Below are 18,295 nucleotides of genomic sequence, written 5' to 3' on the forward strand. Positions count from 1 at the left end.
ATTTTCTGGCAGTTCTGGTTATTTTTTGTTTTAAAATTTGTTGTTGTTCTTTTGGTTGTGCAAGGAGGCAAAGTGTCCTGTTTGTAAAATCTTAATTTTACCTTAATTTTTGATATTGCAGCTGAGTGAAGCATTCAGGACCACACACACCCCCGTCCCCTGTAATTTGTGCTTTTTTTTATTTGTTCCTCTATGTTTTTTCTGTTAGCCTTTCAGGGATTGTATTTATTCTGGTTTTCAGCAGTTTAACCCTGATATGTGTTGGCATAGTTTTTCTTAGGTTTATTGTGTTCTAGGTTCATTTCCTTTCTTAGATCTGTGGATTTGTAGTCTTCATCAAATCTGGATAATTTTCAACCAGTACTTCTTCAGATAATTTTTAGTGTGTCTTCCCACACCTCCCATCCCTTGTGGGGCTTTAGTGTCTCATATATTAGACCAATTATTGTTCCAAAGGTCGCTGATACTGTCTTCCTTTTTTCGGTCTTTGTTCTCTGTGCTTCATTTGAATAGTGTCCATTGCCATATCTTTAAGTTCACTGATCTTCTGCTAATCTGCTGATAATTCCATCCAGTGTTTTTTTTTTTTTTTTTTTTTTCATTTTAGATGTATTTTTCATCACTAGAAGTTTGATTGATTTGGGCTTTTTAAAAATACATAAATCTTTCATTTTTCTCATTAGTTTATGCTTTCCTTTATTTTAACATGTGGCATATAAAAGCTGTTTCAATATCTTTGATGACTATCATTGTGGTTTCTTTTTTTCTTTTTTAAAATTAAATAGGGTGACATAGGTTAATAGGATCATACAGGTTCTAAGATGTACATTTCTGTGATACATGATCTGCATATGGCATTGTGTGCCCACCACCCCAAAGTCAAATCATCTTCTGTCACCATATATATGGCCTCCTTTACCCTTCACTGCCCTCCTACCTCCTTCCCTCTGGTAATATCATACTGTTGTCTTTGTCTGTGAGTTTCAGTTCTGTATCCCACAGATGAGTGGAATCATAGGGTTCTTAGCTTTTTCTCATTTTGCATAATATTCTCAACGTGCATCCATATTATCTCTCATTATGGTTATTTCTACTTCTGTTACTTTCTTTTTTTTCCCCCTTTTACTTCTGGGAAGGGGTCATATTTTCCTGCCTCTTTTATGCCTGGTAATTTTTGATTGAATACTGGACTTTATTACATTTTTCATTGTTGGTAGCTGGATTTCTTTTAAGTAGTGTTTGATTTGTTTTCCTGGTCAACAGTCAATTACTTGGAATCAGTTGGATCCTGCTTTTATGCTGTGTTAGGGTAGGTCTAGAAATGCCTTTAGTCTAGCGCTAATTTCTCTCTGGGCATTCTTCTCTGTACCTATGTACAAGGAGGCCTTTCTCTCCCAAATGCACAGATTAGTATTCAGCCAGACTCCAGCAGTTAAGTGCAGATCTCCACAGCTCTCTGTGTAGCTCCCTTCTCTCCAGTATTCCGACCCATAAATTCTAGCTATTTCTTGGCCTCCCTGAACTCTGTCTCAGATCTGTCAAATCAGTAAGACCTGGCTCTGTTTGCCCCCCGCCTCCCACTGCATTACTTCTAGACAGTAAGCTGGTGCACTCAAAGGGCTCATCCGGGTTTTGTTTTTTTTTTCTCTTCTGTGCTCCTTGTCTAAGGTCTGAAAACCTTTCTTTTCCTTTCTTATTGGTTAAATAATGCAGGAGGGTAAATCAAGTCTCAGTACTCCATCTTAGTTGAGACCCTCCATTTTTTTATTTATCCTTAATATTTTTTCTTAGCTATATACCTTTTTTGAAAGCCATCATTTGCTCACTGAAGCACTATTATAATAATAAAACCATTTCTGTCACAGACATTTCAAATTGAACATGTTCAAAACTGAGCTCATAGTATCCTTCCCAAATCTCTGTGCTTCCTCCTCCCCTACTCTGTCCCTTAGAAGTTTTCATAGCAGCAAAATGTACCACCATCCCAGATACACATACTAGAAACTTGGGAGTCATCCTAAGCACCTCTTCCTCATCTGTACATCATCTGTCACCTGGAAGTGTTAATTTTGCCTCCCAAGATATACCTGGAATCTTTTCACATCTTTGCACCTCTGTCACCTCTACTTCTCTGGTAGACCACACTACTCTCTCCCTTAGACTCAACAGCCTCCCAAACAGTCTTTATCCATTATTGTTCATTCCAATAACATTCTTTACATAGTAAGCAGGAACATTTAAAAAAAATTTTTATCAAAGCAATAGATGCAGAGTTAAAGTTAAAAAGGTTAAAAAAGTTAAAGTCAAAAATTCCACTACCACTAATCACATTCCTACCACTTTTTTGTGTTTCTTTCTGACATTTAGTTCCACTATTTAAGGTGCTTATACTGTTATTTCTAAATTTACTACTTTTAGATATTTGTTTTCACTCAACTTTCCCCCCCTTTTATTATAACTATTACAATTTTTGGCTAAACTGGTACCATTGTTTACATTTTAACAAGGTAAATATTTTTACTTGCTGAACCAAAGTGTATACTTTTTCTTTCCCTCTCTTCAGAATATGTGTTTTTGTTTACCATTTGCTAGTTTTCAACCAGTATCTCTTGCTGATTCTTCTACATTCCACATTCTCTATAGTTTTCATGGTCAAATACATAATCTGATAATAATTCCCCACCTCCCCCCCCCCCTTTTTTTTCCTAGAGATATTCTGAAGCCTCTTCATCATCCTGCTCCAATTATCTGGGGTGGATATTTTCTAGGCCAAGGTATACAGTCATAGCTCCAGGACCTCCCTTCACGCTTGTCCAAAGAAATTGTGTTCCCTCTCACTTTAGACCTTTTTTGGTGGGCTGTATCGTCCATCAGTGTAGTAAGAAAAAGGTGAATGGGATGGATGTTTTTGAGATGTTATATTTGAACATGTCTTAAGTTTGACCTTTGATAGAATCATTGAGTTGAAAATTACTTTCCCTCAGAATTGAGAAGTCACTGTTCAGTTGTATTTTAGCTTCCAATGTTGCTGTTGATAATTCTGATAGTGTTCTTAAATCTTATTTTTATCTTTTCTTTGTAGACTACTTTTTCTCTCTGGAAACTTACAGGATCTTTTCTTTTTCCTGTCATTTTAAAATTCCATAGTAATGTGCCCCAATTCCTTCCCTTTGTTTTCTCTGTTCTGTTACTGGTAATTAGACTTTGTTCTTGGATTGATCCTGTTACCTGACTTTATATTCTCTTCTATTAGATTTTTATAATTGTGGATATCAGTTTTAATTTTCTGTGTTTTATATTTTTATCTGGATGTTTGTTACCCAGGTATTCATGAATACATTTCAGATTTGGGGGATTTATATAAATTAAGCCTCAACAAAATAAGTAAAAACAAAAAAGAAGGAAAGAAGAACTTCATAGGTGTGTTTATCTTACCTTTCTGAGAATTGTAGTTAATGTTTTTGTTTTATTCTTTTGTTCTCTGCATTAGTTCTTCCTCTCTTAGTTGTTTTTTGTGTTTTTTCTTTTAATTTTTTTAATTTGGTCTCTTTCATATTAGAATCTCTGCATTTTCTGTGGCTGCCATAACGAATTACCATAAACTTAGTAGCCTAAAACAACACAAACTTATTATCTCACAGTTTCTGTAGGTTGAAAGTTCCAGCACAACATGGCTGAGCTGGGTCTATGGTCAGAGTTTTATAAGGCTGAAATTAAGGTGTCCGTGGGGTATGTTCTTTCCTGAAGGCGCTGAGAAAGAATTCTGTATGGTAGAATTTGGTTCCATGTGGTTGTAGGACTGAAGTTCTCCCTTTAATTTCATTTGCAAAATTTCTTCACAACAGTTCCTGGATTGGTGTATGATTGTATGCCCAGGGACAGGAATTTTAAGGGGGTTATCTCTAGAATTCTTTCCACAGAGGCCTTTCTCAAATCTCTGCCAATCATTGTCCATATGAAGCTTGGCATTAAATATGGTTTAGCTTGTCACTTCTCTGTAGGGTATTCTCCCAGCATGGGTCAGTGATGGCATTTAAAACTGTGGGTACACTGGAAATTATTTAGTGTGGGTACACTAAAATGTAACTCATAAATCATTAGGTCTCTTAGAATGTTAAATCTGTTTCTTTTCAAAGTAGTTTAAGAAATGATGATTTGACTTTATTAATTAGGCAATATGGCTCAAAAGATATTCCTGAAATATCTTAATGAGTTTCTGAATCCACATAACAATTAATGCTAATACATCAAATCCCCCAAATTACATTTGAGGATAAATGGGTTAACTTCTTTATACCTTGGATATATAAGGATGAAGAAAACACTTGATTTTTAATTGTGTAACTTTAGGTAAAGGATATGCTTTCCTATTTTTAACTTCAAAAGAAATCAGTTAAGCTAGATGCTTTTGAGAAGGTGATAGAATGTAAGGAATAGCATATATTTTTAACGTGATTTCTGCCATTTGTTTAGTCCATAAGGTGTACTTAACCCCAAATTTATTAATAATTAAAAAGTGGTTATTAATAATTAAAAAGTGGTTATGTCTACTGCCTGTTAAGCTCTCTGTTCAGAACAGTTTTTCTAGGAATTCTATTTTTATGTTTCAGAAAAATATCCCCCATAAAATAGCCTGTAAAATATAGAACAAAACAAAAACCTAATGTGTATCAAGTATTCCTACTGGTAAAAATCAAATAACCAACAGAGAAACAAAAAACCTATATAGTTATTAAAAGGTTTATTTGGACTTCTTTTTTAAAACATGGGATATGGTGTATATAAAGTTTTTAAAAAGTCCTAAGTTGTTTGCAGTGATCCTATGTTAATTTTTACATGCAAATTAACTTTGATTTGAAGAAATATAATAGAAAAATGAGCAAAAGAAGGATATATATATATATATATATCCTTCTATATATATCCTATATATCCTATATACACTTTAAATGTGCACTTTACATTTTATTTTTTATCCTATATATTGCTGGGGTTGGAGCAGGGGCTGGGTGGAAGTGGGCAAAGTTGGGGGTAATGGGGGACATCTATAATAATGTCAGCAATTAAAAACCTGCTAAACTTTCTCCCCTCATCCCCCCAAAACTGTTTCATTTCACATTTCCACCAGCTGGTTATGAGAGTACTAGTTCCTCCTCTGTAGCCTCACCAACGTTGGCTAACAGTCTTAGAACAATCTTGGCTGCTCCGATGAATTTGTAATGCTATCTCATGTTTTTAATTTGTATTTTCCTGGCCAATAATGTTGGGCATCTCTGCATAAACAATGTTGCTTAGCCAAGATGTATTCTTTGGCAAAATGCTTGTCCAAATTTTAACCCCATCGGTCTGTATGGGTTCTTTTTATTTTGGATATAAGTCCTTTGTCAGATAATATGTCTATGTTTCATGAGAATTTTGTCCCAGTATACAGCTTGCCTTTTTGTTATCTCAACAGTATCTTTCAAGGAGTAGGTTTTTCGTTTTGACTTTTACAAAAAATAACAGGCAGGTTTTTGTGTCGGGTGTGTGTCCTGTATAAGAAATCTTTGTCTACTTAGATTTTCTTTTAGGTCTGTGATCCATTTAGAATTAATTTTTGCATATTGTGTGAGGTCAAGGGTATTGTTATTTTTTAAGAAATATGACTCTTGTTCAGCGCTGTTTGTTGAAAAGATTTCCCTTTTCTCTTTTAATTGTCATGGTACCTTTGTTCAGAGTAATTGATCATCTATATATAGGCCCTCTCCGCTATTCTCTTGATCTTTATGCCTTATAATTTAGCCAGTAATTGCACCATCTTGATTGCTGTAGCTTTGTGATGTCTTGAAATCAGGTAGTATAAGTCCTCCAACTTTATTCTTTTTAAAAATTGTCTTGAGTAATCTAGGATTGTTCTCATTTCCATATAAATTTTATAGTCAGCTTGTCAACTTGTACAAAAAAGCAAGTTGGAATTTTGAATAGGATTCCATTTACTCCTCAGCTCATTTTGGGAAGACTTGACTTCTTAACAATTCTTGGCAATTCATGGACATGGTCAGATATTGGGTTGGCTAAAAAGTTTATTTGGTTCTTCCATAAGGTGGCTCTAGTAGCGCTTAGTTGTCTTTCACTTCATGCAAAACAATTTTGTCAGATTGTATTGTGACAGCTGTCATATCAGCATGCATTTTTAAAAAAACTTAACCAAAATTGGTGAATTTTTGTGTAGCTATTTTAATATTGAAGGTGGAAGAAAATGAGCAACTTTTTTGGCATATTATATTATTTCAAGAAAGGTAGAAATGCCACTGAAACGCAAAAAGATTTGTGCAGTGTATGAGAAGGTGCTGTGACTGAACATGTCAAAAGTGGTCTGCAAAGTTTCATGCTGGAATTTGTTGTTGGACGATGCTCCATGGTCTGGTAGACAAGTTGAAGTTGATGGTGATCAGATTGAGACATTAATTGAGGAAAATCAACATTATACCATGTGGGCGATAGCTGACATACTCAAAATATCCAAATCAGTAAAGTTATTGGTGAAAATCAAAAATGTGCCTTTTATTTTACTGAAAAAACTAAACATTTTTTTGGCCAACCCAATTTATAATATATAATGTATTAAATACCTATTTGGATTGTCTTTAATTACTTTTGTTACTTTCATTTAACTATTTTGCCTCTGATCAGGTTCTTCACATGAAAATGAATAGAACACAGAACTCGTAGCCATTTGATACAAGGCAGAAAAGTTTGAATCAATTAAAATTTTGAGGTTTGGTAACGATATGAAAATATTTTCATTACATTTGCTTTACATGCAGAATGAAGGAGGGCTGCCATATAATAAATATAAACCTTTATTTCTTATGGCTTTTAGGTAAAAATAAATATGTAAAAATCCTGATATTTTCTTTTTGTACCATAGATCATTATCTTTTCACTTTGAGGTCACTACATTTATTAGCTATGAATTAAGAGTACTTTAGTAGATTTATTAAAAATGTCGTATTTCAGCCTTTTGCATGGCATTAATACGTGGCAAAACACACATACACCAAAGGAAATTACAAATTCTTACTTTGAAATGGATTAATAGATGAGTTTACCAAGTGTGAAGTGTTTATATTTTGTTATTCTAGTAAAATAATGTTTTCTTATATTAACAGATATCAGACACCCTGAAGAACTTTCTCTCTTGAAAAAGCCCAGAGATCCAACGAAGAAAAAAAAGAAAAAGCTAGATGACCAGTCTGAAGATGAGGCACTTGAATTAGAAGGGCCTCTTATTACTCCTGGATCAGGTTAGTCTCTCTAAGAAAAGGTTCAAAGTGAGAACCATGGACAGTATGCCTGTCTTTCGAGAATGAATAAATGGATTATGTAGGTCAGTAGAAGGGTCAAGTCAAAACAATAACAAAAACAACTCACCTTCAGCATCCTTTTCCACAAGCTGAGATTACTGCCACAGGGCATCACGTGTAAAACATCATGTCAGGTGTTAATAGTTGCATCAATAAACAGGAAGGCTGATTCTGCCTGCTCAGGAAGGGACAGTATCTTAATTGGCTCTGTTCTTTACTTTTCCGATATTGGATCGCTTTTTAGTATTTAGGTTCCTTTTTCTGTGAAAAACACCATTATTTCATTAAGACGTACTTTTGTCAGGTTACTTAAAACCTTCTGTTTGAATATGCCAATCCTTGTGCCCACATGCCTTTTTCTTTAAACAGTTTACTCCTTTAAGATTTTTCAAATTTCATTCCATTACCTCTCCAACCGGAATTGGGTCTTCTTCTAATTCAGTTTATTCCTGGGTTTAAAACTTTGGAATGATGAGGAGGATAAAGGAAACACTTCATATCATGCTTACTGTTTGTCTGAAACTATTTCACACACTTTAGCCATGGAAATTCATTTAATTCTCACTACAGTCCTTTGAAGTGGATTGTTATTGCTCCTACTTAAAGGGTGAAGAAATTATGGCACTGTAAGGTTAGGAATATCTTAAGTTCACATATGTTGTTTTTATGTCAGTACTCACGTACTAATTGCATTTGGGAGATAAGAAATAAATTAATCCGTACTCTTAAGCGGTTTATAGGCTAGTTGAAAAACACAGGCTGTTTAAGGTGGTAAGAATTCGGAAGACAAAACAGTTCCAAATAGGATATGTTTATTTTATAAGTTGAGGGAATAAGTTTGTGAATTGGCTTTTAAATTCCAATGGCTAGCATTTTGATGGGAAGAAAAGGCAATCCAAGCAGAAAGAATGAGAACATGCTGGCTGAAGAAAAATACAAAATGTGAACAAACCAGTTGAGCCAGTTCATGGGAGCAAGACCTCCAAAGAACTTGAGGATCACATTGGCAGGTGATTAATGCCAGGCTGAGAAATTTTGAGTAGGGCACTGTAGAGTCATTGGCTCCTGAATTATGTTAAAAAGTAAACAAATCATTTTAGAAAGAGTAATAATACTTCCAGTCAGTAAATGTGTTGGAGGGAATGAGGGGAAAGGATTCAGGTACTGGTAGAAGACTACAGGTATTTTTAAAAATATATTTTATTGATTATGCTATTATAGTTGTCCCAATTTTTCTCCCCTTGGTCCCCCTCCACCCAATACCTCCCTCCCCTCCTGCAGTCCCCCAGCTTAGTTCATGTCCATGGGTTATGCACATAAGTTCTTTGGCTTCTCCATTTCCTATACTATTCTTGACATCCTCCTGTCTCTTTTGTACCCATCAATTATGCTTCTTAATCCCTGAACCTTTTGCCTACTCTCCTACTCCCATCTGATAACCAACCCTCCAAATGACCTCCATATCTATGATTCTGTTCCTGTTTTGGTTTTTTGCTTAGTTTTTGTTTGTTTTAAATTCAGTTGTTGATATTTAGGAATTTGTTGCCCTTTTTAATATTTATAGGTTTGATAGTTTTGATCTTTTTCTTAAATAAGTCCCTTTAACATTTCATGTAATAATGGCTTGGTGATGATGAACTCCTTTAGCTTTACCTTGATCTTAAAAGCAGCAAGAGAAAAGGAGACAGTTACCTACAAAGGAGTTCCCATAAAACTGTATCAGCTGATTTCTCCAAAGAAACCTTATAGGCAAGAAAGGACTGGCAAGAAGTACTCAAAGTCATGAAGGATAAGGACCTACAACCTAGATTACTGTATTCAGCAAAGCTGTCATTTAGAATGGAAGGGCAGGTAAAGTGCTTCCCAGAGAAGAAGCCTACAGATTGTAGAGTTAAAAGAGAATAAATGAATATGTTCATCATTAGAATAAGGTTAATTTAAAAGTTCGATTTCAACATGGTTTATATTGATAAAGGCATCTGATGTAGACACAATCCCTACTTTCAGTTATTTTATAGTTTATAGTTTAACTCATTTAATTTTTACAACATAGAACCACATAGAAAAGTACAGTTACTCATATGGAAAATAATAAATAATAATACAAGAATAAACTCTGTGTTTTATGTACCTACCACTGTAAACCTACTTTTGCCCCACCTTATATTTATGGGGTGATTCTGGGGTGGTTGAAATCAGGAAGGATTGGTCTTAGAATTGCAAACAAAGATTTTGTACAGCTTTAAGGAAAAACAGTTTGAAAACAAAGGGCGATGAATTTAGATGAGGGAATGATCTTTGGACTGAGTAACTAGAGTAACTAAAATTTTTTTAAATTGAGTTGTTACATTCAGTAAAATGAACAAATTTTAAATTACAGATAAATATTTACAGGTGTATACACTTGTAATCACCCAGGACACAATATAGCATATAGCATTATACCAGTAAACCAGGCCTCCCACATGCCTTTTCCCAGTCATCATCCCACAAAATAACTACTTTTTTTACCTCTGTGACCACAAATTAGCGTTTCCTGTTGAACCTCATGAATCAACCTTAGAGTATGTGCTCTCTTATTTATGCAGAGTGACTGTGTTTTGAGTGAAGGAATTAAAAAAAATAGATTTTAGTTGTCTACAGTCAATTTATTTTAAAACATTTGAGGAATTCCAACAAGTTGATATGAAATAACCAGACACTGAAATAAAGAACAAATTGACAGTAACTGGGGCAGGGAAGGGGGAGGAGGGGATAACGGGAAAAAGAAGGGTTATCAAGGAACATGTATAAAGGATACATGGACAAAGCCAAAGGTGGGTAGGATTGAGGGTCCGAGGTGGGGATGGGTAGAGTGGGGGGCAGGGGGGAATGGAGAATTGTACTTGAACAATTAAAAAAAATGCTTTAAAAAATATAAAATAAAAAGTAAAGTGCACAAAGATAGTGATATGTAGAGGACTGATGATCTGTAGAGAAAATGTCCACTGAGTACCATACATAAGTAAAAAGTAATGTGCAGTTAATTCTGAAAAGAAAAATTAACTATCTAATGTGCCTGCTTTTATGATTTGTTAGGACTTTAATCAGTTATTGGACCAAGTACTGAAAAATATGATCAGTTGCATGTTATGTCAGTATCAAGTAACCGTATGTATTAAATAATAGTTATCATTTATTGAATACATTTTGTTGACCATGCATATGCATACATTGAAATGTTCACAACTGAGAAGCATGCATGTGGGAACTAAGAAGAAAGGGAAACTTACCTCCTCAGTAAAATGAAGATTTTCTTATCCTAATTCTTACCATACCTGCAGTAGAGGAACAATCACAAAATGTGACTCCGCAATATGTGACATCTTTTTTTAAAAGAATATTTTATTTATTTTTAGGGAGGGGAAGGGGGAGAGAAAGGGAGAGAAACATCAATGTGTGGTAGCCTCTTGTATGCCCCCTACTGGGCACCTGGCCTGCAACCCAGGCATGTGCCCTAGACTGGGAATTGAACTGGCGACCCTTTGGTTCACAGGCCAGTGCTCAATCCACTGAGCCACAGTGGCCAGGGTTCAATATGTGACATCTTTAAGACATTAGACACTATGTTCAGTGCTTCACAATTGTTCCTTTACTGCAGGTATGGTGAGGATTAGGTATAATCTTCATTTTATTGAGGAGATAAGTTTCCCTTTGTTCTTAGTTCCTACATGCTTCTCAGTTGTGAATATCTCAGTGTATGCATGATCAACAAAATGTATTCAATAAATGATAACTATTATTTAATACATACATTATTTTTCACTTGAGCCTCACAAAATTCCTGCAGTTTTGGTGGTATACCTGTTCTACTTATAAAGGAAAGAATACCCTACAAGGATTAAGTAATTTGTCCAAGATCCCAAACTTAAGGGGCAGAGCTAGAATTCAAATCCAGGTCTGTCTGGCTCCAACGCTCATGTCTCTAACTATTATGTGACATTCAAATATCCAATTATATTTAAAGTAAATATTTTGTGAATTCTAATAGGAACATTTGATAAAATAGTAATGTGTAAATTATAACTCAGCAGAGCTAATTTTTAAAAGTAATGTTTTTTAAGAGATAAGGGATCATTAGTGAATGAATGATTCTCAGACTTCAGTTAAGTTCTTACATAGAATTATGAAAAAAAATTCTATGAGTTTTTAAATACCTTGCTTACATGGCTGTGGTCAGGTGGCACATTCTTCAGTGCTTTGCCACCTCCTAGCTTTAACTAGGTAAATATCTAATTTCCAATTATCCATTGGAGGGAACCCATTGAACTAGCCTGATCCCAGGTCTGTGGAAAAGAGTTTTTCAAAAATAAATCAATTGTATCATATAGTACTAATGTACAAATTACTAATTTCTGGATGCGCTATGTAATTAGAAATATAAAATTATCTCATTAGAAACTTTTCTTAAAAATCTTAAAGGCAGGAAAACTGGGTCCTAAAATAATACATACAGGAAGTTATTAATACTCGCTTTCTTGGCACTGTAAGGAAAATCACACAGGATGCCTATTTTTAACTGAAACTTGCAGTTTTAAGCATCAAAACATTAAAAAAAAAACTTCTTTAGTCATGAAAGTAAAGCATGCACATAGTAAAAATTCAAATTTAGAGTTATACATTTTCATAATGAAAGTGAGACATATATACACATTAATTTTTCTACTCTAATTAATGGACCTTGTATCTTTCTAATTTCAAAAGTCATACTTTAATATAGCCTCTTTGTAAATAATTCAACTAGTACAGAAAATTTACTAAACTGAACATGAAAATTCCACTCCACCAACTTGTTTCCTTGCTTCTCCCTCTCAGTTTCTTGATTGATGTGTTTAACAGTGTTATAAAGAGTTGGAGTACAACTTTCCAGTACCTTTTCTCTGTGTTTATGTGTGAGTTCTGTCCAGAAGGTATCCAGCAATGCAGTGTGAAAAATAAGAGACGTTTATTGAAGAAGATACAAGATACCAGAAACATGTACATAGGACTAAGAAGCTCCAGTCCCTTTCAAAGTACACACGTTGGGACCTCACACAGTTCTCTTAGTCGCAGTCAGCTGCCCTGTAATTTTTCCTGAATCTCATCAATGGTCTGAAATCTCTTCCGTTTCAAAGGTGATTTTAGTTTTGGGAAAAGCCAGGAGTTGCAGGGTGCCAAGTCTGGGCTATAGGGGGCTGAGTCACCTGGGTGATTTGTGTTTTGCCAAAAAACTCAGTACCAGATGTGATGCATGAGTGGGCGTGTTGTCATGATGAAGCTGCCAATCACCAGCTGCCCATAGCTGTGGCCGTCTGAATCATCCAAATAGTTTCCGTGGAGGAATGTTCGAGTTTTATGAAGAATTTGATGCAGATTTGTTGCTTTACTTGCTCATTTTGAATGCTTTGGCCACACAGTGCACATACTCACTTAATGGTGTCTACCACCACTAACTAGTACAGTGAAGTCATCGTTGTCACATATGCGCATTTCAGTCCACTCTCCTTGGCTGCCAGGTGACCTCAATGTCACGCAAACCATTCTCATTATATTAACAATGGTTGGATTTTTTTCTGGACAGATGTTGTATACTTACATGTCTAGTTTTGTTTTTTACCACATCAGTGAGAGCCTAATATATATTGTATATTCTGCAATTTGAGTTTTTTCACTGAACAATGTACTTTGGTGATCCTTCAGTGTCAGAGTAAAGAGATTTCCCTGGTTTTTAATAAATGGCTTCAGAGAGCTGAAAATAAGTATTTTCATGCTCACTTTTTAAAAGTCATAAGGACAATCAAATCGAATAATAAATATATAGCTTCAGAGTTTTTGAAATAAAAAAACTATTTCTCTGCCTAGGGGTACCTCATTTTTCAATCAGATATACTCCATAAAGTTTCCCAAAGTTCACATGTACTTAAAAAGAGTGTGAGAGTTAATGCTTTTATATTCCCATCAACAATATATGAAATACCCCTTCTCATACATTCTGCCAATATTAAATGATGTAACTCTTTTGCTGATATGATAATAAGTATTTTAAACTTACTTTTTTCTGTTTCCTTGATAAGCACAAGTGTAAATAATATGTCATATATTTATTAGCCATTCCTGTTCTATTAATTTTCAAATCATAGACTTCGTTCATTTTTTAATTTATATTTTTGTTTTTTAGTGGCATTAATCATTTGATATGTTAGATATTTTCCCTATACTGGCATTTTGTTTTTAATTTTGTTTGTAGTCTTTTTACTACACTAAAGTTGTATGTTTTTATGTAGTCAAATATATTATTTACATTATAGTGCTGAGTTTACAAATATAAAAATTCTGTATTTTCTTTATTACTTTAATAATTATTTTATACTGGTAATACTTTACCTGTGATGTCAACATTTATGTTCTTTAATTTACTGTAACTTGGTATGAGATGGAACTCAAAAAATCGGCTTCCAGCCAAGGTGGAGGCATAAGTAGACACACTTTGCTTCCTTGCACAACCAAAGAAGGACAACAACAAATTTAAAAACAACCAGAACTGCCATAAGATCAAACTGTATAGAAGTGCAACAACCAAGGAGTTAAAGAAGAAACATTCATCCAGACCGGTAGGAGAGGCGGAGATGGGCAGCCGGGGCAGAGAGGATGGACAGCAAGGCAGCGGCTGGTAGACTGGGCGGTCAACATTCGTGTGTGGATAAGCCTGGAGGAACAGCTGGGGAGCAAGACAGCCCACTCAAACCAGAGCTCCAGTGCAGGAAACAAAAGCCTCACAACCTCAGGCTGTAAAAACCTTTGGCGGTTGCAGCGGTGGGAGAAGCTCCCCGCCTCACAGGAGAGTTCACTGGAAGAGACCCACCCACCTGCAAGTGAGCACCTGATCTGCTTGTGAGTAGTGGGGGAAGTGACTGAAAGTGGGTCTATAGTCCAGCATGTGGCATTGTTCCCTCTCTGACCCCTCCCCCACATACAGTGTCTGAACACAGCAAAGTGGGTTGCCTCTCCCTGGCAAATACCTAAGGCCCACCCCGTCCAATGTGGCTGGTGCGCAGAGACAAAGAAAGATGGCCTAAATGAAAGAACAGATAAAACTTCCCAAAATAGAACTAAGTGATGAGGAGATAGTCAACCTACTAGGTGCAGAGTTCAAAACACTGTTAATGAGGATGCTCACAGAAATGGTTGAGGGTGGATGCAAAATAGAGGAAAAAGTGAAGGCTATGAAAAGTGAAATAAAGAAAAATACACAGGAAACAACAGTGAAGGGAAGGAAACCAGGACTCGACTCAATGATTTGGAACAGGAGGAAGAGATAAACATTCAACCAGAACAGAATAAAGAAACAATTCAAAAAAATGAGAGGATTAGGAATCTCCGGGACATTAAATGTTCTAACATCCGAATCATAGGGGTTCAAGAAGAGGAAGAGCGAGAAATTGAAAACTTATTTGGAAAAAATAATGGAGAACTTTCCCAGTCTGGCAAAAGAAATAGACTTCCAGGAAGTGCAGGAAACTTAGAGAGTCCTGAAGAAGTTGCACCCAAGGGAAGCCCACACCAAGGCACATCATAATTACGTTACCCAAGATTAAAGATAAGGAGAGAATCTTAAAAGCAGGAAGAGAAAAGGAGACAGTTACCTACAAAGAAGTTCCTATAAAACTATAAGCTGATTTCTCAAAAGAAACTTTGCAGGCAAGAAGGGGCTGGAAAGAAGTATTCAGTGTCATGAAAGGCAAGGACCCACATCCAAGATTACTCTATCCAGCAAGGCTATCATTTAGAATGGAAGGGCAGATAGAGTGCCTCCCAGATAAGGTCAAGTTAAAGGAGTTCATCAGCACCAAGCCCTTATTCTATGAAATGTTAAAGGAACTTATCTAAGAAAAAGAAGGTCACAACTATGAACTGTAATAAAATCAACAAACTCACAGCTATGAACAACTGAACCTAAAAAACAAAAACGGAGCAAACAACCAAAACAGTAACAGAATCACAGAAATGGAAATCACATGGAGGGTAATCAGCAAGGAGGGGACGGGAGGAGAATGGGGAGAAAAAGTTAAAAAACAAAGTTCTAAAATGTATTAAAATACTCATACTTTCTTTAAAATATATATAAGAATATAAATATACTAAGTTATGAGGAAGATTCTCCTATGTTAACATAGCAATACTCTCAGGAGATAATATATTATGTGCGGTTTTTAGATATCTATAGCAGGTGGCCTGAGAATGCAGTTCTCATTGAACTCCTTAATTCTCCTCATAGTTTTAATTTATTTTTCTATAGAGTTCAGCAAACTCATATTTTGTTAAGTATATTTCTTCATCTAACTTTGTATTAGTTTTCTCCTTCAAATATGTTTTAAATTGGGCAATCAGAAACACAAGCTAGTTGGGATTGTCAACTGCACTGTGGCTTACAGGAGTTTAAAATGCACAACCCCTCTGACCAGCAATGCTACAAGAATTGGGAAATATGCACAAAAGTATTTATTAGAAACCTCTTTTGCAACAGAAGTGGTGACATCAATAACTAACCAAGTAAATGCATGCCATTGGGAATTGCAGTGTGTAGAACTGCAGCCAGACTGGCTGATTGATAGCTGATAGCTTGGCTCTGCAACTTAATAGTTGACTTTGGACAAGCTGTTCAATGTCTGTGCCTCGGTTTGTTCCACTAACGTGAGGGTAATAAGATTGTTGGGAACAACACATGAGTTATTACCACAGAGTGCCTAACAATATAAGAATAAATAGTAACAATAAAGTGATCAAGTATGAAGTGTACAAAGAATAGGAAATTGATAGGAAAGAGATTTCAGTGTGATTTAGGGGTATTTTCTGTTTTAGAAACTTCATAAAGAAAATTGTCGATTCTGACTTTATTCAAGTGCCCTTGTAGTTTAAGGTTCTAGCTTTTAAAGCTACAAAATAATATCACAATGTTCTTTAAAGGCCTAAGAAGGAGAATTCCCAGCTTACCTTGTGCTTATTAAGTTTAACCATGTTCATAATCTATAAGTTGCTTTAGAGCATATATTAGGGATGTGAAATCAGATACCCTGTAGCTAGGGTATCTTTTTAAAGGGTTTTTTAAAAATTGTGTTCTCTTCTTAGACTGGGTGATGACAGCTGCAAAAATCTCTAGCGTTACCACCACTTTTTAATGGGTGATTTTTTTCTATCATTGTGTGGGGCAGAAGTTAGGAAAGGGGAGAGATTTCTAAGCATATCCCTAAACCAGGTAAGGGAAACAGCTGCCATTCTTTCTGTCATCCATTATACAGTATGATATCCATTTATACACTTTATAATTAACAGAGCTGTGACTTTGGAGGAGAAGTGTTTTTACTTATTGTCATTCTGAACTTTAAAAAAAAAGTCCTTATCGCCTTCATTTTTGCAGTCTAAATGATAGAGAACATATCATCAGTTGACTAATTCAACAGATTTTTATTTATGTAGCTTCTACTATATGCCTAGCTCTTCGATACTGAGGAATCAGAAGATTAAAAAAAAAGGACAGTATCACTTCAAGGTTTTCATTGTAAAATGTACCTTTACTGACCTCTTTCTGGGGCAAAATTTTATTTATCCCCTTATAATATTTTATTTATAAATCTGTTGGAAGCAGTTTAGCTATTCCCTGAGAAAACATTAATATAAAATTATTTTCTTGGTTTATTTGAATTTATTCACTTACATTGAGCTGTCTTAAAATGTGGTATGGTTTTGAAAGGGTGATAAATGTAGGCATATTTGTTACTAGACACTTGACTAGAGCACAGTCAAGTGTCTAGTAACAAATATTCTTTTGAATTGGACAGAAAACTAATTTTACTTGTTACAGCTTTAAAAGTTTTTTTAAACTCTTAAATCCACTTGAAATATGTACTTTAGTTTATGATTCACACTTAGGAAAGATCTGTTTTTTCTTTTTCTCCATTTCCTTTTCATTTTCATTCTTTTTTTCTATCTTCTATTGTTGCCTTTCCTTTACCTTCTGAATTCCTTTCTTTCCTTTCCTATAGGCTCTGATGTTCTTTACATTGGCCCTCTGAAAGGTGAGCCTTGCCACAATCAAAAACAAAACGTGTTGGTCTGCTTTAGCTATATCCTTATCTCCTAATTCTATTGCACTGATTTTATCCCCAGAATGTCCACCAACTTGCCTTGTTATTATATGATCTAATGTTATACAAGTAGAGTGTTAAAGTTAATTTCACATGTTTTCAAGACAGGTAAAGTAATGTACTGAGTTTTCTTCCAGAATGAAGTTTGAGTTTTCACAATATGCTTTTATATTCATTATAGCATGTCACTGAAAACTAAGATTCTTTACTTCATACTTACTACCTATTTTTCATGTTGTTTATTAGGAAGTATATATTCAAGCCCAGGACTTTATAGTAAAACAATGACCCCCACATATGATGCTCATGATGGAAGCCCCTTGTCACCGACTTCTGCTTGGTTTGGTGACAGTGCATTGTCTGAAGGCAACCCTGGTATACTTGCTGTCAGCCAGCCAGTCACATCACCAGAAATCTTGGCGAAAATGTTCAAGCCTCAGGCTCTTCTTGACAAAGCAAAAATCAACCAAGGGTAAGTTTCAAAATATAGATACAATTGAAGAATTTCCTTATCCAATTAGAAGTAGAAATAGTTTACTAAACCTGCCTTGCTTTGTTCCACTGCTCTCGTTAACTTGTCCAGGTGGCTTGATTCCTCAAGATCTCTCATGGAACAAGACGTGAAGGAAAATGAGGCCTTGCTGCTCCGATTCAAGTATTACAGCTTTTTTGATTTGAATCCAAAGGTACCAAGGGTTTAGAGGAATTTCTTTTTTTTCCTTTTCGTTTTGTTCATTTGGATGTTTGTTTTTTGGAAGATGGTGGGGTAAGAAATTGTTTGTAAATAGC

General features: G+C 35.2%; 1 protein-coding gene across 6 annotated transcripts in view; it reads left to right on the forward strand.

Moving 5' to 3' along the window:
* Positions 1–18,295, forward strand: part of FERMT2 (FERM domain containing kindlin 2) — a 76,294-nt gene that overhangs the window by 38,360 nt on the left and 19,639 nt on the right. For 3 of the 6 annotated variants that reach the window (XM_054567555.1, XM_054567556.1, XM_054567559.1), the window contains exons 4-7: positions 7,152–7,286; positions 17,405–17,437; positions 17,753–17,978; positions 18,090–18,192. In XM_054567555.1, the coding sequence (XP_054423530.1) occupies positions 7,152–7,286; positions 17,405–17,437; positions 17,753–17,978; positions 18,090–18,192 (497 nt within the window). The remainder of the gene's footprint in view (positions 1–7,151; positions 7,287–17,404; positions 17,438–17,752; positions 17,979–18,089; positions 18,193–18,295) is intronic. The other 3 variants (XM_054567557.1, XM_054567560.1, XM_054567561.1) reach the window with 1 other exon arrangement.

Source organism: Pteronotus mesoamericanus, unplaced genomic scaffold (assembly GCF_021234165.1).
Source record: "Pteronotus mesoamericanus isolate MK-2021 breed Mesoamerican mustached bat unplaced genomic scaffold, CSHL_Meso_final contig_182, whole genome shotgun sequence".
Classification (NCBI taxonomy): Eukaryota; Metazoa; Chordata; class Mammalia; order Chiroptera; family Mormoopidae; genus Pteronotus; species Pteronotus mesoamericanus.